This window comes from Salvelinus alpinus, chromosome 14 (assembly GCF_045679555.1).
Source record: "Salvelinus alpinus chromosome 14, SLU_Salpinus.1, whole genome shotgun sequence".
NCBI classification, from domain to species: Eukaryota; Metazoa; Chordata; class Actinopteri; order Salmoniformes; family Salmonidae; genus Salvelinus; species Salvelinus alpinus.
Genome location: NC_092099.1, coordinates 34,323,127 through 34,348,328, shown reverse-complemented (window position 1 = coordinate 34,348,328; position 25,202 = coordinate 34,323,127). Strand labels below are relative to the sequence as shown.

The 25,202-nt window shown below is 41.4% G+C and overlaps 1 protein-coding gene and 1 long non-coding RNA gene across 3 annotated transcripts; both read right to left on the bottom strand.

Annotated features, from left to right (window-relative positions):
* Window positions 1-352: 352 nt before the first annotated feature.
* On the bottom strand, window positions 353-3,284 carry LOC139538190 (uncharacterized). Its single transcript, XR_011667689.1, has 4 exons — window positions 2,980-3,284; window positions 2,650-2,809; window positions 1,482-1,601; window positions 353-876 (listed from the first exon to the last, which is right to left on the bottom strand). It is a non-coding gene; the product is annotated as an uncharacterized lncRNA (long non-coding RNA).
* A 751-nt stretch (window positions 3,285-4,035) lies between these two features.
* On the bottom strand, window positions 4,036-13,930 carry LOC139538826 (5-hydroxytryptamine receptor 1F-like). 2 transcript variants are annotated; one of them, XM_071341301.1, is made up of 4 exons: window positions 13,723-13,930; window positions 6,511-6,704; window positions 6,158-6,427; window positions 4,036-5,418 (listed from the first exon to the last, which is right to left on the bottom strand). In XM_071341301.1, the coding sequence occupies exons 2-4, from the start codon at window positions 6,615-6,617 to the stop codon at window positions 4,560-4,562; spliced, it is 1,236 nt and encodes a 411-aa protein (XP_071197402.1). In that variant the 5' UTR covers window positions 6,618-6,704; window positions 13,723-13,930; the 3' UTR covers window positions 4,036-4,559. The 2 variants fall into 2 exon arrangements, with proteins under 2 accessions (XP_071197402.1, XP_071197403.1); XM_071341302.1 differs by having other exon boundaries at window positions 6,599-6,704.
* Window positions 13,931-25,202: the final 11,272 nt, after the last annotated feature.

Here is a 25,202-nt window from a genome sequence, read left to right as displayed (position 1 = left end):
TAGCTGATCTAGGAGTGGTCTGAGGCAGTTGGTAAATAACAAGCGCTTTCAAGTGCAACTTCAGAAACAAAGGATGAACTTAGCCTTAAGATGCTTTTGGGAAACTGGGCCATGGTTACGGAGAAGACATGTTTATGAGGCCTGTGTCAATGATGCTCTCCAGACACACAGCACTGTGCAGTCTGTGACTGGCTTGGCCAGGGGTGTGGGGGACTGGGCTGGAGGGTTACACCAGGGAACACCAGAAACCCCCTGACCCAAAGCCTGCCTGCCTCTCTCTCTCTCTCTGGTCCAAACCAATTTAGGGGTCTGGGTTTCCTGAAAACTTCGTAAGCAAATGTGGCAAGAGATATTATATGGCTCTGATGCAGACAGTTTTTTTATTCGTTCAGAAATGTTTCTATAGTCAGTTAAAAGCTTTTTGGGCCAGATACCGTTGTCTGACATGATAACATCATTTTGAAGAAATAAGAAGAAATATTCTTCCAATATGAACAAACCAATTTCATGTCCATTCAGATATAGAACTGAGCCAACCTGGCAGAGAGCTTGCACTGTGGGGTTTAGGTCTGGGTTGCTGCTATAAACTTGCTTACCAATGTATTTTTGAAAAGCATGATACAAATAAAAAGTGATTGGTTGGTTGTTTGATTAATGGAAACCTGAACGGCTCCCCATAGAGAGCACAGTACTACAGTATGAGTTATATAGTCACAAATAAAACAGTATATTATAAACCTGTATTCATATCCAAAGGAAAACCACAACACGGTGGGAGGGTCCTGGTCTTCAGGGGGCCGCTGGGGTCCTGCTGCTGGGTCGGGGCCCTGGATACCTCTTCACCAGACGCCGCAGAGTGGACGACAGAGCCACGAGCTGCATACACAGAAGCACACAAAGTCACAAATACAAATGCACCCACACACACAGTCAGTGGGAGACCAGCGTTGTAATTAAATCCACAGAGATTATGTTTCTGGCCTGTTTTCTGGTTCAAACTCAACATGTTGCAGTAATACTACACCATGTGATTCCAGTTTAAACATCAAGCATGTCAAATAGCTGCCCTGACACTGCCTGACAAACACACACAGACACACGCACAGACACACACGTTTCAGTTCTGCGTTGTGTTGGATCCGGGATGGCATCTATGCTGGTTGTTGACTCACTGGGCTGGGCATGTTCTCATTGAGAACCAGACAGAGATGCTGGGGCCCATTCTATTCAGCAGGGTCTGAGCCTCTGTCAGTGAGATTTCTGTTCCCCAGCCACACACACAGCCTGTTCTAATGTACCCCACACTAATAAACCACATACTGGCCAGGCCAGCACAGGACACAGTCCAACACAAAGGATTTAATAAAATAATGTTGAAACTCAACTGGACGTTAAATCAAAGGCTTTCTCACAGCTGGGAGGAGAATATGGTCTTATATTGTTTGTGGCGTTGTGTTGTATTGTGTAGTGTTGTGTATTACCTGTGTGCTGTTGTCTATCTCTCTCAGGCTCCATTATATAAACTTGATCAGGGACAGGGTGACAGAGGGGTCTGATGATGCAGAGACCTGCTGCAGCTGCTCTACCAACAGAGGCAACACCTAGAGACAGGACAACACAATATCAACAAAACAATACAAACAACAAAACAATACAAACAACAACACAACATAAACCTCAAAACAGAGGATCAACACAAAGCCTGGGACATCATAACAGCACAAACACATGGCTAAACAACCCAAAACAACTACCAACCCCCTGGCTTAGTCCAGTCCTCCCACCTTAGAGCACCTGTCGAGAGAGACAGCTGGAGACGTGTGCTGCTGACCCTGGGCTGTCCAGTGGTCTCCTTGCTACTGGAGGAAATGCCTGTCCATCTAGAACTCAGTCCAATAGCAATACCAGCAGCCTGAGATGGGCAGGGCTTACACTGCCATGCAGAATGAGACAACCAGAAACACTCATTGTCATCATCATCATTATTATGTATGGTTGGGGCAGTGGTATCCAAAGTCGGGGTCGTGACCCTGCAGTGGGGAGGCCAATTTTTTAAATTATCCTTTTTTTGTGCGGGGACAAAAATGTTAGAGTACAGACTTAGGCCTATGGGACAATTTACAAACGTTTTTGAGAAATATCTTTTTTTCTTTTCATTTGATAAGAGATGAAAATGCAATGAATCGAAGGTTATTTGTTGATGTAAAAATCTAAATGTACCGATTTTAAGGCCTATGAGCCAATTTACAAACGTTTTTGAGAAAGATAATTTCAATCATTTGTTTTCATTTCATTTTGATAAAAGAGATGAAAATTCAATGAATTTTAAGGTTGTGTTATTAGATTTGGGATGGGGTTGCAAAAACATTTTGGGGAAAAAAATGGGGTCCCCAGAAAGTCTGGGATCCCTGCTGAAAATGTTTGAATAACACTGTGTGGTTCTGACTATACTCACACACAACACTTCAAGTGTGTGTACCTCCTCATGCTCTAGCGGTGTTTTCTGTCCTGGAGCTGGGCCGACCACTGTTGCTAGCTCAAACGCTATGCCTGTAGTTGTTCGTAAATGTGCAGCATCTCCTGGTAGTACTGTCCCATCACTGAGGGGCAGGAGGAAGAGAGGACAGGGGATGACAGCTGCTGCCTCACCTCTCTCCCCCCTGGGTTGGTGACAGCCTGGAACAGCTCCGTTGTAACCTCTCATCTTCCTGGTGGTGGTTCGTCTAGACCTGGGGGACTTCACCACTCTCTGCTGCTCAACATGTTAGTGTCTTCCACTCAGCCCAGCTGCTTTCTGCTCTGTAGAGACCTAGCGATCATATGCCAATAGTTAGCTATAGTATGTTCAGTCACTGCATGTACGTGCAAAACCTAGTAGTATGTTTATATAACTAGATAGCTAGCTCGCTAGTTGTGCTTGTTCCGTTGGTAACGAGTGATCCAGCTAGCTAAATAATTAAGCTAAGCAGGCAAACTAACCCGTTTCCTCTCCAGATATTTTATTTTCAGCTTCTAAATAGTAACGTCCACATCGCTCTCTGACGATTCGTTGCTCATCTTGAGGTTTCACACAGATGGATGGTTGTTCAACAAACTCCAAAACAAAATCACAGTCAACAAGTTGTTAGTTTGAATTCTGTGCATTTTTGATAAACCGGAATTGAAAAACCTTCTTTCGTCCTGAGGAGGGCGCCATTACACAACCATTCTGACACTGTGCTCGTGCTGTCTGTGGGACGGTCACTGCTGTTGTAGCCTTCTGTGTTCAGTGCTGGGATGAATCTATCAACCTGTTCAACATGCTGTCAATTTATAAACTCACATGCATAGGCTACATTCAGATACTGTTAAGACCAGCTATCCCTTGCCTCAGAATGATTTAAAATTGTAGTATTAGTTCCCCACACAGATGCTATTTAGCAGGTTAAAGGTGAGATACGATTCATACTGTATGAATCATAGAATAGCTCATCTCTACCCTGCTATACTGTAGATACCATCTGTGTGTGGAGGTAGGAACCACAGTTTGATGGGACTGTACCTTCAGAGGGGAGGCACGTTCAATAAAACCATCCCCTCTTTCTAGCATCATTGTATCACATTCTCATTTTAAACTATCATTTTGTTATCAATTTAAAAAACAAATCTCCCTACATTTGCGTCACAAAAAATGCCCTGTGGTCCTACAGTAAAGAAAATATGTGCTATTCTAAGTGTATGAGTGGGAGTAAAATAACGAGTTTTCCAGCACTTCCTGTGCACTCATTATCCTGCTGTGCTTAGGAGTGTTCTGGAACAGAGTTCGCTGTGCTACGGGTGGAATAACTCTCTTACCTCCTTAATCAGCTATACAGCTATAGAGGTCTCTGTATTAAAGACCATAGAATATAAAGTGCCCATGCCGCATATAAGATCAAAGTTGAACTGTATAAGTGGAATATATACTGTAGTTTATTAATAACACTGACTGAGTATCATAATATCTTTAATCACTACTTTGGTAGGTTAAACAAAAACAATGACCACAACAAATATTGTTTGATAGGTTTTATTTCAGAGCAGACTAGCTTGGGGAGGTTGATAGTTATAGAACAGACAGAAACACCATGATAAGCTTTTCTGAGACCTTGGAACGATCGAGGCCGATGGTGTACATCCAGAGTTTCACCCTAGCGCCTCATCTGTTTCAGTCTGTTCATTTAAACATTGTCCTTTCAATGTCATTAAACACCATTCCGGCCACGTCAATAACCCATACAAACAAGAAGATGATGATTGCAGGGCTCTCCATAAATAGACTCTTATGGATCTGAGGTCCTCCTAACTTCCCTCCAGACCTCAGCAATGTGCCAGTCCCATTAGACTGACCTGGCTGGAGTGTCTCATAGTCTTGACATAGTCTTAAAGGTCATTTCCTCCGGTTAATAATTTAAAGTCTTTTGTCGATAGTCTCTGATCTCAGGCAATCAGATGCCATCCCGGGCCCAACACAACTCAGAACTGAACGCTGTGCACGTGTTTGTGTGTGTGTGTGTGCATGTGTGTCCTCTCCGTCCGTGTCAGAGGCGATGCCTACACCTGACCAGTCTCTGGAAGGCCTTCTTAAAGTCCTCATTGAAGATAGTGTAGATGAGAGGGTTGATGAGGGAGTTGAGGTACCCCAGCCAGGTGAGGAAGTCAGCCAGCTCTATGGAGGTGTTGCAGGAGCCACACGTGTTGACGATCACCTCCTTCAGGAAGAAAGGCAGCCAGCAGACCACGAAGGCCCCCAGTATCAGTCCTAACGTAGATGCAGCACGTCGCTCCCTGGTCCCTGAGATACGCTGCCGTCTCAACGAACACTCACGCTCCCGCCTCGACTCGCTGTGGGGACTCTTTACGGTAATGCGCACGCGGTCTCCCTCCGTGGGGGGGTCTGAGTAGGACTTCTCCTGGAGGTTCAGGGTGTCGGGGCCCCCATCAGGGGGGCAGGAGGGGAGGGTGGTTCCGTTGACCATGGAGGAGTGTCGGCTGGCCCTGCTGGCCCCCCTGCGGAGGTACAGAGTCTGAGCTGCTCTGTAGATCTTATAGTAGAGGATGAGGATGAGGAGCAGGGGGATATAGAAGGCTCCCAGGGTGGAGTAGAGGGTAAAGGCGATGTGGTGGTGAGTTATCAGACACTGGTTCTCTTCTGGCTCCCCGCCATGGTTCCTCCACAGGAGAGGGGGTAGGGATATGAGGATGGACAGAAACCAGACCACGCCGACAGTGATCCCAGCTCGGAGTCCAGTGCGTTTGTGTGAATACTCCACGGCGTCAGTGATGGCCCGGTAGCGGTCTAGAGCGATGGCTGCCAGGTGGAGGATGGAACAGGTGCAGCAGGTGATGTCAACACTCAGCCACATGTAACACACGGCCTCTCCCATCTGCCAGCTCTCCCTGAGGATTCAGACAGAATAATGAAAGTGATTATGTTTGTTACTGAACTTCATTATTAAGTACTTTATTATTATGCTCACAAACTGTACACTGAGTGAACAAAACATTAAGAACATCTGCTCTTTCCATGACAGACTGGCCAGTTGAATCCAGGTGAAAGCTATGATCTCTTATTGATGTAATTTGTTAAATCCACTTCAATCAGTGTAGATGAAGGGGAGGAGACAGGTTAAATAATGATTTTTAAGCCTTGAGATAATTGAGACATGAATTGTGTATGTGTCATTCAGAGGGTGAATGAGCAAGACAAAAGATGTAAGTACCTTTGAACAAGGTATGGTAGTAGGTGCCAGGCGCACCGGTTTGTATCAAGAACTGCAACTCTGCTGCGTTTTTCACGCTCAACAGTTTTCCGTGTCTATCAAGAATGGTCCACCACCCAAAGGACCAGCCAACTTGAAACAACCGTGGGAAGCATTGGAGTCAACATGGGCCAGCATCCCTGTGGAACGCTTTCGACACCTTGTAGAGTCCATGCTCCAACGAATTGAGTGAGTTCTGAGGGCAAAAGGGGGGGTTGCAACTCAATATTAGGAAGGTGCTCTTAATGTTTTGTACACTCAGTGTATAGTTTGATAAAATAAGTATTTTAAACATAAATGGCATCTGAAATGCTGTAAGACACTTTATGCTGCAAGACAAATCAATCAATTGTGCAATAATGAATCTATGTTGTGACCTCTGTATGTAGAGGATGCTGAAGGGCATGACCAAGATGGCCACCAGCAGGTCTGTCACTGCCAGAGAGCAGATCAGGTAGTTGGCCGGGTGATGCAACTTCCTGGTTACGATGATGGCTGTGATCACCAGGGAGTTGATGGCCGTTGTCATGACAGCGAGCAGGGACAGGGTGAAGGTGAGGAGGATCTTACTTGGGGGGATTATAGAAACCTCTTCACTCCCATCGCCCAGGGAGAAGAACCCCTCTGTACAGTTAGAGAAGTCCATCCTAGAGGGGAGGGGAGGGGAGGGTTTACACCAAGGCTAGCTGTATATAGATGAACGGTGCTTAAGAGTTTAAAACGTACTCACACACAAACCATGAAGATAAGGACTTCAGAAAGACCAGACAGATGATGAATGAACCTTAATCCTCCATAACTGTAAAAGCTGTGTGTACCTCTGTAAAGTGTGTTCATTGGTGTGTGACCTTCAGCAGTAACCCTTGTATCAGTAGCTTCTGATCAGCAGGCTCTCTGGTCTCAACAATGATGTTACACACACACCTGGAGAGAGAGACAAGAGAAAGAATCAACAATGAGAGTCCAGCCGCTGATTTCATAACCCCCACCCCCCAACCACCCACACACATACTCACCCTTGATGCAATCACTGATCAAAGCCATGACCCTCATCACATGCACGCGCACATGCAAACACACACGCGCATACACACGGTGTAATCACTGATCAAAGAGAGTACAATGTGTGTGTGTGTTTTGTGTATGTCTGCGCATTTGTCTGTGTGTGTGTGTGTGTGTGTGTGTGTGTGTGTGTGTGTGTGTGTGTGTGTGTGTGTGTGTGTGTGTGTGTGTGTGTGTGTGTGTGTGTGTGTGTGTGTGTGTGTGTGTATACTTGTCCCTGAAGACAGTATTTCTGTACTCTAACTACAACTTCTTTAGAGTTTATCAATCAAGAAGTGAAACTAAGTGCCTTTAATAGCTTTCATAAGACATTGAAAGCACTCATCATGCTGATTTCCTTTTATTTCTACAGTTAGCTGTGAGAAGCCTGTTTCAAGGTGGAACAGTTGTCATAGCAACTATGACTTTCTTTTTGTGAAGGATGGATTTGAAGAAAAGCACAACTCAAGTTAGATAAACTCTCAGACATCATTAGTTGCACACATACGCATGCACGAACACACACAGCTGCATCACACATCAAAAACATTGCCTAGTTAAACATTGTCTCTCTCTCTCTACCTCTTTCTTTCTCTCCCCCTCTCTCTACTTCATTCTCTCTCTCTACCTCTTTTTCTCTCTCTCTACCTCTTTCTCTCTCCCTCTACCTCTCTCTCGCTCTCTACCTCTCTCTCGCTCTCTACCTCTCTCTCGCTCTCTACCTCTCTCTCTACCTCACCTGCTGTCTCGACCTCTGAATTTTGGGCTGTGAAAACCCAACTGACATTTACTCCTGAGGTGCTGACATGTTGCTCCCTCTACAACCACTGTGATGATTATTTGACACTTCTGGTCATCTATGAACATTTGAACATCTTGAAGAAGGATTTGGCCTTAACGGCCATGTACTCTTATAATCTCTACCCGGCACAGCCAGAAAAGGACTGGCCACCTTTCAGAGCCTGGTTCCTCTTTAGGTTTCTTCCTAGGTTCCTGCTTTTCTAGAGAGTTTTTCCTAGCCACTGTGCTTCTACATCTGCATTGCTTGCTGTTTGGGGTTTTAGGTTGGGTTCTCTATAAGCACTTTGTGACATCTGCTGATGTACAAAATACAGTTGATTGATCTCTCCCAAACCTCTCTCCTGTCTATCAGCATATCACCTGTCTGTGAGTCTGTTCCTCCACATCCACACACAATATAGAACACTAAAGTCAAGGAACAGCATGTACTGTACTGTAGTAATGCACTGTATTTAAGTGTGTACTGTTTCTCACCAGAGTGGTTCATTTAAACCCAACAGCTTCAGTGTGTGTGTGTGTGTGTGTTGATTGAAATGATAGGGACTGATACCTGATGCTGTGTAATTGGAATGCACCCATTTAAACGTTAATCTGTGGATTGAAGCGCTAGGACTGTGAGAGTGACGTGTCCCCCTGGAGATGCAAAGCTTAGCATGACTCATTTATCAAGCTGGGGGTAGAATCAGGGATTTCAACAGACCTGTTTCAGTTGAACTGAGATTTAAACAGACCTGTTTCAGTTGAACTGGAATTTAAACAGACCTGTTTCAGATTAACTGGGATTCAAATAGACCTATTTTAGTTGAGCTGGGATATAAACAGACTTGTTTCAGATGAACTAGGATTAAAACAGACCTGTTTCAGTTTAACTTGGATTTCAAAATACCTATTTCAGCCAAGGCTTGGAGTATGCAATAATGCATAAATCTTTAAAAAATGTCTCCCCCTATCTATATATCTATCTATCTGTGTGGGGATGTAATCTCCTTCTATAATGTGCTCTGGAGACAGAGCAGAGCAGACAGGACACCCAGCAGCAGTCTACTGAGGTGATACTGGGTGACACAAATATGGCATTTGATTATTCTTACTTCGATTGTCAAACACACACACACACACACAGACACAAACACAGATACACCGCCACCACCGGTCAATACTGTTATAGACACACTTATCTCCCTGACTGGCTGAACTGAGGGACAAGGATGAGTGGCTTCTGTTGGTGGGGAATGTTTGTGGATGAACACACACACATACACACACACTACACGACAAGCAGTAATTACTCTGTGTTGATTTGAGTATAATCAGAGGAATGAACTAATTTAGGATGGAGTGTATGTGTACAGTATGCGTGTGTGTGTGTATGTGTGTGTCATGCATACTTCCTCCTCTCAGCAGGATCACATCCTGCTAATTATTCACCTCACTGTATGATTGTGTAATGAGGCACCATGTATAAGGGGGCTGTATCAGGGTGAGAGACAGGGCCCTTTTTAAGGTTAGGGGGCTCTATTAGGATGAGAGACAGGACCTGTGGTGTATAATAAGGAGTCCCAAAGCAGTACTTGCAGATGAAAATAAATCAGGTTTTATTCCCTATTCGGTCGAGAGCTTCAAGTTTCTCTGTTTCCAAATCACTAAGGACTTAAAATGGTCCACACACACGCGAAGTCGTGAAGAAGGAACAACAACGCCTGTTCCCCCTCAGGAGGTTGAAAAACTTTGGTATGGGCCCTCAAATCCTCAAAAAGATCTACTGCTGCACCATTGAAAGCATCTTGACTGGATGCATCACTGCTTGGTATGGCAACAGCACCACCCTTTACCACTTGACACTACAGAGGGTGGTGCGGACAGCCCAGTACATCATTGGGGCCCAGTTCCCTGCCATCCAGGACCTCTATATCAAGTGATGTGAAAGGAAGGGCCAGAAAATCGTTCAAGACTCCAGCCACCCAAGCCATAGACTGTTCCCTCTGCATCCGCACGGCAAGCGGTACCAGTGCATCAAGTCTGACACCAACAGGCTCCTGATACAGTTTCTATCGCCAAGACAAATGACTGCTAAATATCTAACAACAATGGCTACATGGACTGAGTTGACCCTTGTATTTATTTAAAATGTTGAACTGTCTCTATGCACACTCACAGGACTCTACACACTCACACACACTGACACTCATAACATCCACACACATTTTTACTGTACACACAGGCATACACACTTATGTATAATCTTCCATTACACTGCTGCCACACTGTTTATCTTACTTTCTTATGTTCTTCTCATTTCTTATTTTAATTTCTTGTGTTTTTGTTCTACCTTATGTAAATGTTAGTACTACATTGATATTGATTACTGCATTGTTGGATTTAGAGCTTGCAAGAAAGGTATTTCACTGTACTTGTGTAAGTGACATTAAAACTTGAAACTATTGGTGGAGAGAGAGCCCATTTGCAGAGAGTGGCGCTCTCCACTACTGTGGTGATTTCTTCAGGGCGTTGAGGGCGCTCTCCGTGGTCCTGAAAATAGATTTTTTGGGAATAGGCACATTATCTGGCTTACAGGTTAACATGATATTCTTCATGTAGTTACAACAGGGCTTGTCTAAGGTGGCTGTATTAGGGTGAGAGTCAGGGCCTGTAAACAGTTGAGTGACTGTTTTAGTGCAGAATGACTCTGTTTCCTTCTCTGGAGACGCAGCCTGTCCCACAGTGATGAATACAGCCATGGTAATAAAACAGTGTAGCTCAACATACAGTACTGTAGCAATGAAGGTGTGTACATACTGTCCCTGTCAGAGAACAGGACACTTCTCTCAAGGACTTGGCAGACGACCAGGGATGAAAAAGGAGAAAACGTTTAATATATCTTTCCCTCTCAGCAGAATATACATAGGTCTGATGGAAAGATAGGGGAGAGAGAGGGATACTATGCTCTGATTCTAAGGGTTAAGTGGGAGACACCACCAGGTCTGGCCCAGTGATTGATGTAAAGTATTGAGGTATTTCCTTCTGAAGCTGTGGATATTAAGAAAAAGGCTTTAGAGCAGACGGCTAATTGGTGGTGTTCTGAAGGGAATCTCAGAGGGGCAGAAGATAGACCCTGTAATCTGTGTTAAAGGAATAAGATCCTGGGAGAAATCAGTGTTCACACCGTGTTGCTTTCTGCCACAGGACCCTAGGAGTCATTTAGACCGAAACACGTTAACAGTCTCTTAATAGTGAGACCATAGAGGTACCGTTGGGCCGGCTATGTGTGTTTCACCAAAAACTCAACAGTAGATCCCAAGACGATATGTTGCTAAAACGTTTCAATTTGACTGCAAGATCTTCCTCCAGCAGTCTTTATTTGTTTGAGTATGTAACCTGTCAAGGTATTTTCTGTTCTCTCTTATTCACCTGACAGAAGAATCCCTTGACTGTTTCATCCTGCTTCCAGACTAAACATTCTGCTTTCAGACTAATCAGTGTTTGTAAATAAGACGTCTGATGTCTGCCTGTGATAACTGGAACAGAGGGGGTTTGTGCATAATATCATTCATTACCCACTGGGCACGGATGTCAGTTCAATTTCTAGTTTGATTTACATTTGGTTGAGTTGTCAACTAACGTGAATTCATCATAAAATCAACAAAAAATGTACCATGTCATTGGATTTAGGTTAAACATTGGGTGGAAGAAAGACTAAATGCCCTTATGTTGATGACGTTTTGCAAATCCAATCAGTTTCCCACGTTGATTCAAAATCATCACAGATTTTGTTGTTGAAATGGTGTGGAAACAATGTTGATTCAACCAGTAGTGGGTAGTTGCAGGATCAAAGCTACACACAAACGAGGCAGGAAACAGTTTTTATATAGTGGGTAGTTGCAGGATCAAAGCTACACACAAACGAGGCAGGAAACAGTTTTTCTATAGTGGGTAGTTGCAGGATCAAAGCTACACACAAACGAGGCAGGGGTTTTTCTCTTTCTTTCTCTCCTCTGACAGACAACAGGGTTTGACTGAGACAATGTGACTTTTAAAAACTCAATATCCTCAATACTGCCTCTAGGTTTGAGGATCACTCATCTGTACCCTTTACTATTAAAACCTAACTGCTAATGTCTGGATTTATGATGGATGAATGGCCCAAGGTCTGTCTCAGATCCCCCTCCCTCCTGCTTCCTCCTCCTCCTCAGTAATAACAGAAGAGACTACAGATTAATGGTCCTCTTCACCAGAGACAGGGAAGAGATTAAAACCTCTACAGGATCGATGTCCCCCCCGCGGGACGGTTGAGCTAACGTAGGCTAATGTGATTAGCATGAGGTTGTAAGACAATTTCTCAGGACATAGACATATCGGATATGGGCAGAAAGCTTCAATTCTTGTTAATCTAACTACACTGTCCAATTTACAGTAGCTATTACAGTGAAATAATACCATGCTATTGTTTGAGGAGAGTGCACAGTTATGAACTTGAAAATGTATTAATAAACCAATTAGGCACATTTGGGCAGTCTTGATACAACATTTTGAACAGAAATACAATAGTTCATTGAATCAGTCTAAAACTTTGCACATACACTGCTGCCATCTAGTGGCCAAAATCAAAATTGCGCCTAACCTGGAATATTACATTTTGACCTTTCACTTGCATTTCAAAGATAATGGAACAAAAAAACGCATGTTTTTTTCTTTGTATTATCTTTTACCAGTTTTAATGTGTTATATTCTCCTATATTAATTTCACATTTCCACAAACTTCAAAGTGTTTCATTTCAAATGGTATCAATAATATGCATATCCTTGCTTCAGGTACTGAGCTACAGGCAGTTAGATTTGGGTATGTCATTTAAGGCGAAAATTGGGGGAAAAAGGGTGTCTACTCCAAAACCTATCTATTATATTTTTGTGTTTTTATATTCGTTTTTATTTATATTAGATTTTACATTTTTGTTAGGAATTCAGTTTACTTTCAATTCGTTTTCAGACCTGTTTTACTAGTTGTTTTTGTTTGAGTTATATAAGCCATTTCTATTTCGTTTTTACATTATTTAGTTTCAGTTTTAGTTTGAGTGTTAGGGACAGAAAGTAGCAGATTTATTTCCTGTTAAATACTGTAGTAATAGCTAGTAATAGTGATGCACAAACTAGCCCTATTTGAAACATCACCATCTCCTGGCAGCATTTACCTGCCAGATTCAGAAGCTTGAAAACCCCATTAGATGTTTTCCCCCATACAAAATAAAAACTCAAACTGAACATATAATTAATTATTTTAATTTGTTTTGGAATCAAATATAGTTTCAGTATATATAACAGGTTTGTTAGTTATTTTATTTCAGTTTACGAAAGTGTTTTTCCATGTTTCGTTTTAGTTTCAGTTTTCGTTTACTATAATAACCTTGTTTGGTAGAAGTTGACCCAAGACCGACCCTCCCCCCTAATGGTCCATCCGGTAAGGGGGATTTGTGCCCTACCCACTCTCCTTGGGGAATCATCATCACATTGTATAGGCCCTACATGTAAGTTCACGGCTGGCAAAGATGTCTGTTGAAGTTGCAATTCAGCTGACCAGCATAATCAATAGCAACTAGTCTGTCTACTACTGCTCTGAAGGCTTGCTCTCATGAGAGAATGGGTCAAATAAATCATTAAATTAGAGACATAAAGGCCAGGGGATGAAGAAGAGGAGGATAAAATATGAAGGGGAAGAGGGAAAAGGGGGATGAGATAAAAGGGATAGTGAAGCTTCTCCTCTCCCTGCTAGTCAACTATAGTGACCATCTTATTAACAGACTGACAGGAAATCTATATAAATCATTATGGATTGGAAAAGATGCAGCAGCCCATCTTCATTAAATTCACAATACACAGGACAACGAGACAAGGGAAATCATTATCATTCAAACACTATTCAAAAAAATAGTCATTTCAATTAAACAAATGCTGTAGAAGGAAATGGTTCCAGCTGCAAACCATTCATTATGGTTCCAACAAATAAAATCTACTTATTTGTTTGTTGCAAAATTGTTCACGCCTGCAATTATTTCTAATCTACAATAGTATAAAAACAGACGGTGAATAAAACGTGTCATCTCCTCACCTGTGTTCTCAACCGCGATAAAACTGTCTGATAATCTGATGATCTGTTGAATAGTCACATCCTCCCGCTCTTCTCCCGGTGTTTTGGTCCCTGGCCACGGTTTGAAGGTTTGACCGGGGAAAAGCAGGTGAGGAGGGGATATAGCTCAATTCCACACAGCGACGTGAATTACCTTTTCTGTTACCGACTTCCATCCGAAATCCGACCCGTCCAAACACGAATGCGCAATTGGGAGCGCGCACGGGTGGTCCACCTACAGTTAATGTAGTGCTGGTGCACCAGCGCTCAGGGAATGGAGCTATAGGTATCTGCGCGAAAAGGTGCCACAGGCTGTGCTTGTGCATGCAGGTCACCCGTGATACAAATCAGTACACTCTAAAAAGTGCTGGGCCAATATATAGTACATTTCCAGCACTGGGTTATTTTGAAACAGCTCTGTTGGGTTATATGAATGATCAAACACATTGGGTAACTTGATTTACCCAAAAATGTGGTTATTTTGACCAGTGGCCTTATTTCTATTACAGCATATTGGATGACTGTCATTCATATTCCATTCACCCAGCTCAATGTAACATCAATACGTTTAGGCAACTACATGATACTCACATGTTCCCTTCACCCATCATGAGGTTGCTACTACCTAGTCTATGAATGAAAGTTTACAACGTAGGTGCACAGGTGAAGATACATTTTAGTAATGAAGGTAACAGACATTGACACATTCAATACCGCGTTGCACACTCCTGCCTGCATCTAGCTGATCTAGGATGTAATCATTAGTCCAACAGCTGCAAACGAGAGTTTCTATTGGACAGATTCAGGTATGTTTACCCCTGTTTCGTTCCGTTTTCTTCCTTTTAATAAACGTTTTGTCAACAGAATTGGCAGAATAAATACACCCCTGATCACATGCAAACACAGTTCACTTTCGTAACAGCCACATAAAAAAAGCATGATCCCTTTGATCGTTGTATTCCTTTTCGCATCTACGCGCTCTCCTCTCACCTTTTCCCTTCACTTGTGCACAACACATCAGATTTCTGTGACCAGGCAAAAAAAACTTTACAGGCCAAACCTTCATATCATAACCGCTACACACAGCCTATGTTGTCACCATATTAACATCATAGTCAACAGAGGTACTAGAACTAACATGTTAGTAAATCCACTACAATCACGCAGTACAGTGTACAGTCAGTAGCAAGAAGTTTAGCAGTTACACCGGCGGGTCCCAGTGGCAATAAATGAATAAACCAAAAGCTTACCTTGACTTGGAAGAGTTCCAGTGTTGGATAGCCATAGCCAGCTAGCTTACATTGCATCCCTCTCTGTTTGAGCCAGGTGTTTGAGTAGTCTAAACTAGCAAGCTGCATTTGCTAGTTAAGTAGGCTAGGTGAAAGTGAAAAACAAAAATAAAATATCTCTCTCCTTCATTTTTGAAGAAATTAATTTGTTCAAAACTATTCAACTATTGTCTTTTGCTCTCTTTGAGTCAACTACTCAACCTATTTTATGCACTGCAGTGCTAGCTGGCTATAGCTTATGCTTTCAGTACTAGCTTCATTTTCTGATCCTTTGATTGGGTGGAAAACATGTCAGTTCATACTGCAAGAGCTCCGATAGGTTGGAGGACGTCCTCCGGAAATTGTCATAATTACTTTGTAAGTCTATGGAAGGGTGTGAGAACCATGTGCTTCCTAGGTTTTGTATTGAAGTCAATGTACCCAGAGGACAGACACTAGAGCTGTCCCCCGGCTACACCAGGGTGCTACCCTACAGAGCGCTGTTGAGGCTACTGTAGACCATCATTGCAAAGCAGTGTATTTTAATCAATTATTTGGTGACGTGAATATATTTAGCAGTTTTATCTAAACACATAAACTTTTTTTAATGTTTCACTATTTTTATTTTTATGAAATTCACTGAGGAGGATGGTCCTCCCCTTCCTTCACTGATTTTGACCCAGCTTGCTTTTAACTTTTTTGCTGGGTTATTGTTATTCATGTATTTTTGACCCAGCAGTTAACGTTATTTCTTACTTTATGTTTGGGTTATTTTTTTCTACCTTCTCTCTATTACAGAATCCGTTCATTTTCTAACGTTACAAATATGTCAAACAATATCAATCAATGTTACTACACAGTTGATGAAATTCTTAAAATTACATATGGCCAATTATAACCAATTGTAGATAAAAAATCAAATGTTTATTTTCATATATTAATTTCAGCTACAAAATGAAGTAACGCAAAAGAAACAAATAAGCAATACACAAATAAACAGAAACTTTACAAACACAATCCATAATTTGAGAATCACAGCAGCCCTACCAATTACAGCTGAGGAAATGGGCTGAATAAAAGGAATCACTTTACCCTCTACACCCACAACCCCTACCAGGTATCAATTTTCAATAGGAATTTGTGTAAAACAACAACATAATGTCTTTTGCTCCAGAGCCTGCCCATTCATGATGGTGAATGCCAGGGAGTAGATACATTTGTTCCAGAGAGTCAGAACTAAGGTTTCGGGTCTCTTGTTCTTTTGGTCACCTGGTAGAGATATTCAGCCATATTGGTTCCAGCCTGGGGATTAGAGAATATGACTATAAAATGTTGAACAATAATCAAGACACTCATCACACTCTTGCACAAGCCCGCGCTCACAAGCACACAAATTGTGCGAATACTCAGAACAAACTATACTCATATATAGTCTATTGCTGTGTGCAGGACTTTAAGTCCAGCCACTTTGTGTGCAGTTTACAGCAGGGGTGGGAAGAGTACTGAAATAGCCTACTCAAGTAGAAGTACTGTTTTTCAATTACATTTTACCCCAGTAGATGTAAAATGACTGACTTTGAAAGAAAGTACTTGGAAAAGTTACTCAATTATAGTAACGAGAGTATTTGTATTTATTTACTTCCCACCTCTGGTTTACAGTATTACATATGAAATAGTATTCAATATTCCACATGTATACTTACGCTACATTATGACTTTCAGGCCTCATCAATGCTTGGGTGGGCAGTCTTCTTTCCAACTCATTACACTGGTGGTGGGAGAAACCCTCTCAGGATCATGTTGTTTTTAGTACCTGGTGGACAAAGACATTGCAAGCTTTTAGGGGACAGACAAAATGGATAAACGTGGATGAACATTTGAGAAACAACTTTCATTTCAATATGTAGCTACCTGCATTCGGTTTATTGGTGGTGGGAGAAGCACTCTCAGGACCATGCACCCTCTAGTATTCTTGCAATGGGGGACAAAGACATAACATACATTTTTATTTTTAACTAGGCAAATCAGTTAAGAACAAATTCTTATTTACAATGACGGCCTACCCCGGCCAAACCCTAACCCGAACAACGCTGGACCAATTGTGCACCGCCCTATGGGACTCCCAATCACTGCCAGTTGTGATACAGCCTGGAATCGAACCAGGGTCTGTGGTGAAGCCTCTAGCACTGAGATGCAGTGCCTTACATGCTGACCACACCGCTCGCGTCGCAAAAAAAATGCAAACATAGATGTTATTCAATTATGGCACCCACACTGCTCGAGCACGCCAACGAGCATCTGCGTTGCCAAGTGCTAAAATATAAGTTAGTTCTATTTGTGACCCTGAATGCGGTGCAAGTCCTGCCTCTCCCATCTCCTCATTGGTTTATAGAAGCAGATACCCACGTGCCATCTCCTCATTGGTTATACCCACGTGGGTGATTGAAATATGAACTGAGTTCGGTCGGTCGTCGAAGTAACTATGAAAGTTAGATGCCAATCGCCATATAAAGTCCAAAGAAGAAAAATCCTGGGAGGAGGAGAGATGACTAGAAACAATTCAGTCGACCGTTTTATGTGTGGATTAATTGTCGGAGTAGAGGACCTTGTGCATTTCAGGTAAAAAACAACTCGACATCTATTTCCCAGGACAAATTAGCTAGCAGCAGCAAGCTAGCTAAATAGTACAAATTAGCTAGTAACTGCAAGCTAGCTAGCTAAATTGCCATAAATGTTTAATGCTTTTCGACCTGTCCCCAAATTAATATAATTGGTTCAGAGTTTGTTTTGATATTTCAACCTGAGTGTCGTGATCGCGTTTGGTGTGGGGGGACAAAATCAATTTGAGCATGATGGCGCGCGGCCGGTTTGTGTATGGTGTTAGACCACATTAACACAATTGAAGTAGAAAGTCAAAATGGATAGTTTAAAGTGGAACTGACAGCATTTTAGCAACATGAAATCTTATTAAAAAATCTGTTCATATACAAACCCCAGGAAGAATATGATACTTTTAAAAACAATTTGGTCATTTTCCTATTCTCATTCATACTTAGAATGTTTGGGAATAACGTGTACTAAGGCATTTTTTTTAAATTCTATAGCAATATAGAGTGGGAAATGCAATTGGACAATTAATAGACACTGCAGGAAATAAAACCTAATAAAAACATCTGTCTCATCCAGGACCGGAGTCTACGCAGACAGGTGCACCATAGCCAATCAGAGCTACAGTAGGCCTTCATGCAAAAAAAGCCTGCCATCATTCACTTTGAATTGGACTGTGTGTTTACAGGCAGTTGCAACAGTGTGACTTTAGATCATTTTAATACATTTGACAATTTGGGACTTTACAGTCCTATTGATTAAACAACCATGAAAAGGTAGGCTCTCTCTCCCTCAGTTAATAGCATCAACAACAAGATGTAAGGACCGACACTGGAGGAGAAAAGCAGGTACGGGGAGTCAACATTTAATTGGAACAGACGTGGAACATGACAGGAACAGCGTCAGCACACTGGTAACACAAAGACAGACGACAATCAATGCAGAAGCGGGGAACGGAGCTGGGGAACAGACAGATATAGGGGAGGTAATAAAACAGGTGATACAGTCCAGGTGAGTCCAATGAATCGCTGATGCGCGTGACGAGGGAAGGTAGGTGTGTATAATGATGGTGGCAGGAGTGTGTAATGCAGGGCAGCCTGGCGCCCTCAAGCTCCAGGGGGGAAGAGCGGGAGCAGGCGTGACACAAGATCAACAACGAATGCTAGCCAGAGCGAGATTAGCTAAAATCTAACGAAGGAACATGAGATAACCTTTTCAATGTCACGACTTCCGCAGAAGTCGGCTCCTCTCCTTTTTTGGGCGGCGTTCGACGTCACCAGCTTTCTAGCCATCGCCGCTCATTTTTTCATTGTTCCATTTGTTTTGTCTTGTTCCCTGCACACCTGGTTTACATTCCCTAATCACACTGCATGTATTTATTCCTCTGTTCCCCCCATGTCTTTGTGTGAAATTGGTTTTGTTACGTGTTTCGTGTGTACCCGCCAGGCTGGGTTTTTTCCCGTTATTCCGTGGTAATTTCACGAAGGATGTTTATTGTAAAACATTTGCTCATTTTTGTGACTGTTTCGCACCTTGCACTTTTACCTTTGCCTGGAGGTTTTGACGCAGTGGTGTCTGTCTGTTTTATTGCCTCTGCCTAAATAAAGTGTGCGCCTGTTCACAACTCTCTGCTCTCCTGCACCTGACTTCTCCACCAGTAGCGCACACCTTGACACTCAAACTGTTTCAGTTAGCTGGCCATCAAAATTACACTGATAAACGAGGAGGAATTGTAGCCTACTTGTCCTCTGCGGCTTGTCTGCAACCAAGCTAACTGGCTAAAGTTGGCTAGCTAGCTACTTCTAGACACAAATGAGAGAACACCTCACTCTGAGGATGGTTTTGAATGTTTTGACATTCCCAGCCTTAGTTACAATAAATTCATCCGTTTTGTCCCAAGAATTTTGTCATGGAAACAAACAATGCATCCCGAATGGAGGCTGCAAACAATGTACCAGGCCAGCTGTGATTTACAACCTGATAATATTTTTTGGACTACCAAGAAATGTATTGGTGAATTATATGAATCATATATTGAACTGCATCCATCTATTCTGCCAACAATGCCTCTGTGTACGTCATGGAATGTTGAGTCAAATATAACCTCTTATTAAAACCTCTTATAAAGTTGGTTTTGTAGCATAAACTGGGATTTGATAATTTTTTACTGATATGATTGTCTGTTTCATATCTGCAAAGTAGTTATGTTTGTTTCATATCTCCAAAGTAGTTCAAATGCGGTCAGTTCCACTTTAAAATTGGATGAACAATTGAGACACTCCTTTCATTTCAATATAAAGTTAAAGTAACGGTCTGCATCCAGACTAGCTCACTAACTCAGAAACAATTAGGCTATAAAAACATACATTAACTGAACTACAACAAAAGCATGAGTTATAAGCTTGCCAACGATCATACACTGTTTACCAGGGGGCAGGGCTACTGACGTAAAGGCTAATCTGAAGATGGTGCTGGCTAAAGCTAAAACTGGCGAATGTAGAGAGTATAGGGAAATTGTATTCCCCGTCAGCACCAACGATGTTAGGATGAAACAGTCAGAGGTCACCAAGCGCAACATAGCTTCAGTGTGTAAATCAGCTAGAAAGATGTGTCGGCATCGCCAGTAATTGTCTCTGGCCCCCTACCAGTTAGGGGGAGTGATGCACTCTACAGCAGTCTCACAACTCAATCGCTGGCTGAAAACTGTTTTCTGCCCCTCCCAAAAAATTTAATTTGTAGATAATTGGCCCTCTTTCTGGGAATCACCCACAAACAGGACCAAACCTGGCCTGTTGAGGAGTGACGGACTCCATCCTAATCTGGAGGGGTGCTCTCATTTTATCTATGAACATAGACAGGGCTCTAACTCCTCTAGCTCCACAGTGAGATAGGGTACAGCCAGGTGTTAGCCAGCCTGCCAGCTTAGTGGAGTCTGCCATTAGCACAGTCAGTGTAGTCAGCTCAGCTATCCTCAATGAGACCGTGTCTGTGCCTTGATCTAGGTTGGGCAAAACTAAACATGGGGGTGTTCGCCTTAATAATCTCACCGCAATAAAGACCTACATTTCTGTCATTATTGAAAGAAATTGTGATATCTCACATCTCAAAATAGGGCTACTTAATGTTGGATCCCTCACTTTTTTTTATATAATGTAGAATAATCTGTATACATACAAGAAGTATACAAACAGAGAATGATAATATATGCTAGGGGGTACAACACATTACAGATTATACAAAGACCTTAAAAGAAACACACATATTGATTTGTTTTAACAGCTTTCTTATTAGAAGAATGTTGAATGGTCTTAATGTACTGCTCAAATTCCTTCTAGAAAACACAGAAGAGTGGTATTTTATTAGTGCATTTACCTTTATGAATATGACATTTTGCCATTAGCACAATTAGATTTATGAGGTAAAATATTTCTTCTTTATCTTTATTATGGTTAAGAAACCGAGCAGCACATTCTCCCATAACAAACAAAAGTCATCAAGAATATTAACAATTATAAAACTGTGAATATCTCTCCATAATTGTTTTACATGTAAACAATGCCAAAATAAATGTGAAACTGTTTCTGGATGCTCAACACAAAACGTACAGTCAATGTTAATGTCTTTTTTAAGTTTCTTCAGGTAATGATTCGCAGGGTAATACTTATGGATCACTCTGAAAGAGACCTCTTTGACCTTGTTAACAAGCAAGTGTTTGTGTGGTAATAACCAGACTTTATCCAAAAGATATTAGTGACCAATGTATTCCAGTAACTTGTGACATAAGGAATGGATACAATATCCCTTTGAAATAAAGCACGTATAGATCTGTTGTTCTGAGGGAGCAAGGAGAAACATATTTTCCCTATTGGAGAGTCAACTGGATTAAGTGAGGATAGGTCAAGAAGGTGATGTCTGGCTACACCTCTAAATAACATGAGAGTTCCAGATGGAATAGCATCAAAGACTATGGCCAACTCTCTAGGTGTTACAGGGATATTGTAACGAGATAAAAATTCCTCATAATTGAGTGACAATCCTTCTGCATTAAAAAGTTAACTCACCAGCAGGATATGATTATTGAACCAGTTCTTAAAAAATAAAGACTTGATTCAATACAAAACGTCCTTATTGTTCCAAATGAAATACCTATGCAGGGAAAAATTTTGATTAACAACCACACTAAGAATACTTGTCTATGAAAAGCAGATCATTTTGCAGGAATCTTATCAATGTTATAGTTACATAGTAACATAAAATTGAGGCCACCAAAACGGGATGAAATTCCAAATTGAAGTTGGATTCTTTAAGAAACGTTTAGCCCAATTTATCTTAAAAGTATTATTCAAAGTAGGAAAATCTAAATAATTGAGACCACCATATTCATATGAGTTCATAAAGACAGATTTCCTAATATAATGTGTACAATTTTTCCAGATGAAGTTGAAAAGCACCTGGTCAACCACTTTACCTATTTTGTTGTCAAGATATAGGGACTGGGCTGCATACCTTCAGCTTTAGAAAGCAATACTCAACCTTTCAAGGATAAATCCCTCTGCAACCAATGGTTCAAATTTTTTGTTTTTTTCAATAATAGGTATTACATTTAATGAGCATCTTTCCTGTTGATCCTTAGATATGGTAATCCCAAGGTATATTACTTTTTCCTTGACTGGAATATTGCATATAGAGGGTATCACACAGTCTTTAACAGCAAACAATTCACACTTATTAAAGTTTAGGCAAAGACCAGATGCTTTGGAAAATATATTTATCACATCAATTGCTCTAGGAATCTGGTCAGCATCTTTCAAAAAGATCGTTGTGTCATCTGCAAGCTGACTTATGACAATATCTCTGTCAGCAATAGAGATCCCTTTTATATAGCTGGATTTACCAGAACTTGTAAGAAATTGGGTTGCAAGCAGGAAGAGGTGAGGTGTAATTGGGCAACCTGCCTAATTCCTCTTTTCAAATCAAATCTAGGAGAAGTGCCATGCTTGAATTTAATTGAACTGTTCTAAAACTCAGCAGATATACCATCAGTCCCAGGAGACGTATTATTTTGAAGGTGTTCAATAGAATAAATGATCTCTTCAACTATAATATGGTCATCACAATGTTCCCTCTCAGCCTCCCCAATTGATTTCACATCCCCCAGAGTAAAAAAAAAAAAAAAGTTGAGCAAACCTCACAATACTTAGAACTATATACAGTTGAAGTCGGAAGTTTACATACACCTTAGCCAAATACATTTAAACTCAGTTTTTCACAATTCCTGACATTTAATCCAAGAAGAAATTCCCTGTCTTAGGTCAGTTAGGATCACCACTTTATTTTAAGAATGTGAAATGTCAGAATAATAGTAGAGATAATTATTTATTTCAGCTTTCATTTCTTTCGTCACATTCCCAGTGGGTCAGAAGTTTACATGCACTCAATTAGTATTTGGTAGCATTGCCTTTAAATTGTTTAACTTGGTTCAAACATTTAGGGTAGCCTTCCACAAGCTTCCCACAATAAGTTGGGTGAATTTTGGCCCATTCCTCCTGACAGAGCTGGTGTAACTGAGTCAGGTTTGTAGGCCTCCTTGCTTGCACACGCTTTTTCAGTTCTGCCCACAAATGTTCTATAGGATTGAGGTCATGGCTTTGTGATGGCCACTCCAAAACCTTGACTTTGTTGTCCTTAAGCCATTTTCCACAACTTTGGAAGTATGCTTGAGGTCATTGTCCATTTGGAAGACCCATTTGTGACCAAGCTTTAACTTCCTGACTGATGTCTTGAGATGTTGCTTCAATATATCCACATAATTTTCCTGCCTCATGATGTTATCTATTTTGTGAACTGCCACCAGTCCCTCCTGCAGCAAAGCACCACCACAACATGATGCTGCCACCCCTTGGCTTCACGGTTGGGATGGTGTTCTTCGGCTTGCAAGCCTCCCCCTTTTTCCTCCAAACATAATGATGGTCATTATGGCCAAACAGTTCTATTTTTGTTTCATCAGACCAGAGGACATTTCTCCAAAAAAGTACGATCTTTGTCCCCGTGTGCAGTTGCAAACCAGAGTGTGGCTTTTTTTATGGCGGTTTTGGAGCAGTGGCTTCTTCCTTGCTGAGCGGCCTTTCAGGTTATGTCGATATACTTTTGTACCTGTTTCCTACAACATCTTCACAAGGTCCTTTGCTGCTTCTAAAGCCTTGACATCATTTTCTGGAATTTTCCAAGCCGTTTAAAGGGACAGTCAACTTAGTGTATGTAAACTTCGGACCCACTGGAATTGTCATACGGTGAATTATAAGTGAAATAATCTGTCTGTAAACAATTCTTGGAAAGATTACTTGTGTCATGCACAAAGTAGATGTCCTAACTGACTTGCCAAAACTATAGTTTGTTAACAAGAAATTTCTCTGGAATGGTTGAAAAACAAGTTTTAATGACTCAAACCTAAGTGTATGTAAACTTCCGACTTCAACTGTAAATTCCTGTAGAAGTTGCAACTAAAGTTAGAGATTAATTTGGGATCATCTGTGATGAGACCGTTAATATTTAATTGTTGAATTGTATTATTTTTAGAGTGGTATTTTTCTAACGTGAAAAAATAAGATGAATTTTGTTCACCCTCTAGCCACTTCTTCCTAGATCTGACAAAGGCTCCCTTTGCTTTCAGTTTATACATATCATCCAACTTGTAGCTCAAACAGAACAGATTTGTCCTCCTCTGTGAGACTTTCAACAGGCTTTTGAACAAGAGAGGTGATCTTTGTAATTACACTTTCTTCTTCAGCTCTCCTCGTCTTGGCAAGAATACTTCCATATTTTCCAACCTCATATTTAAAAAGCTCCACGTTATTACTGTATGAATTGTCATTTATAGCTTTGTTCCAAATGTGTGTAATTAAATAGTTTATCTCCATCATGACCGATTCATGTTTTAATATAGTGTCATGTTCGTCGTAACATTTAAGGACCAAGGCGCAGCGTGATAACAATACATTCTTCTTTAATGAAGACGAAAACGAAACGAACACTATACAAACTAATCAAAACAACAAACAGACGAACGTGAAGCTATACAAACAATAAGTGCAGACACTGGCAACTTACACATAGACAATCACCCACAACCTACCTAATGACTATGGCTGCCTAAATATGTCTCCCAATCAGAGACAACGATAGACAGCTGTCTCTAATTGAGAACCAATCTAGGCAACCATAGACTTACATAAACACCTACAATGAACACAACCCCATGAACTCTACAAACACCCCCTAGACAATACAAACACCCTAGACGAGACAAAAACACACAAACATCCCCCATGTCACACCCTGACCTAACTAAAATAATAAAGAAAACAAAGATAACTAAGGCCAGGGCATGACATAGAGCTATTAAGCTTCCAGTAGGATGCTCTGCCAAGGCCATTATCAGAGATAAAAGTTTCATGTCAATATAAATAGCTCTATGATCAGTAAGGGAAGTGGCCAGGATGTTAACAGAAATGCCCTGTTAATCAAAACATTTAGACACCAGACAAACATCTACGCGTGATTGTCTGGAGCATGCCTTAATACTCCATG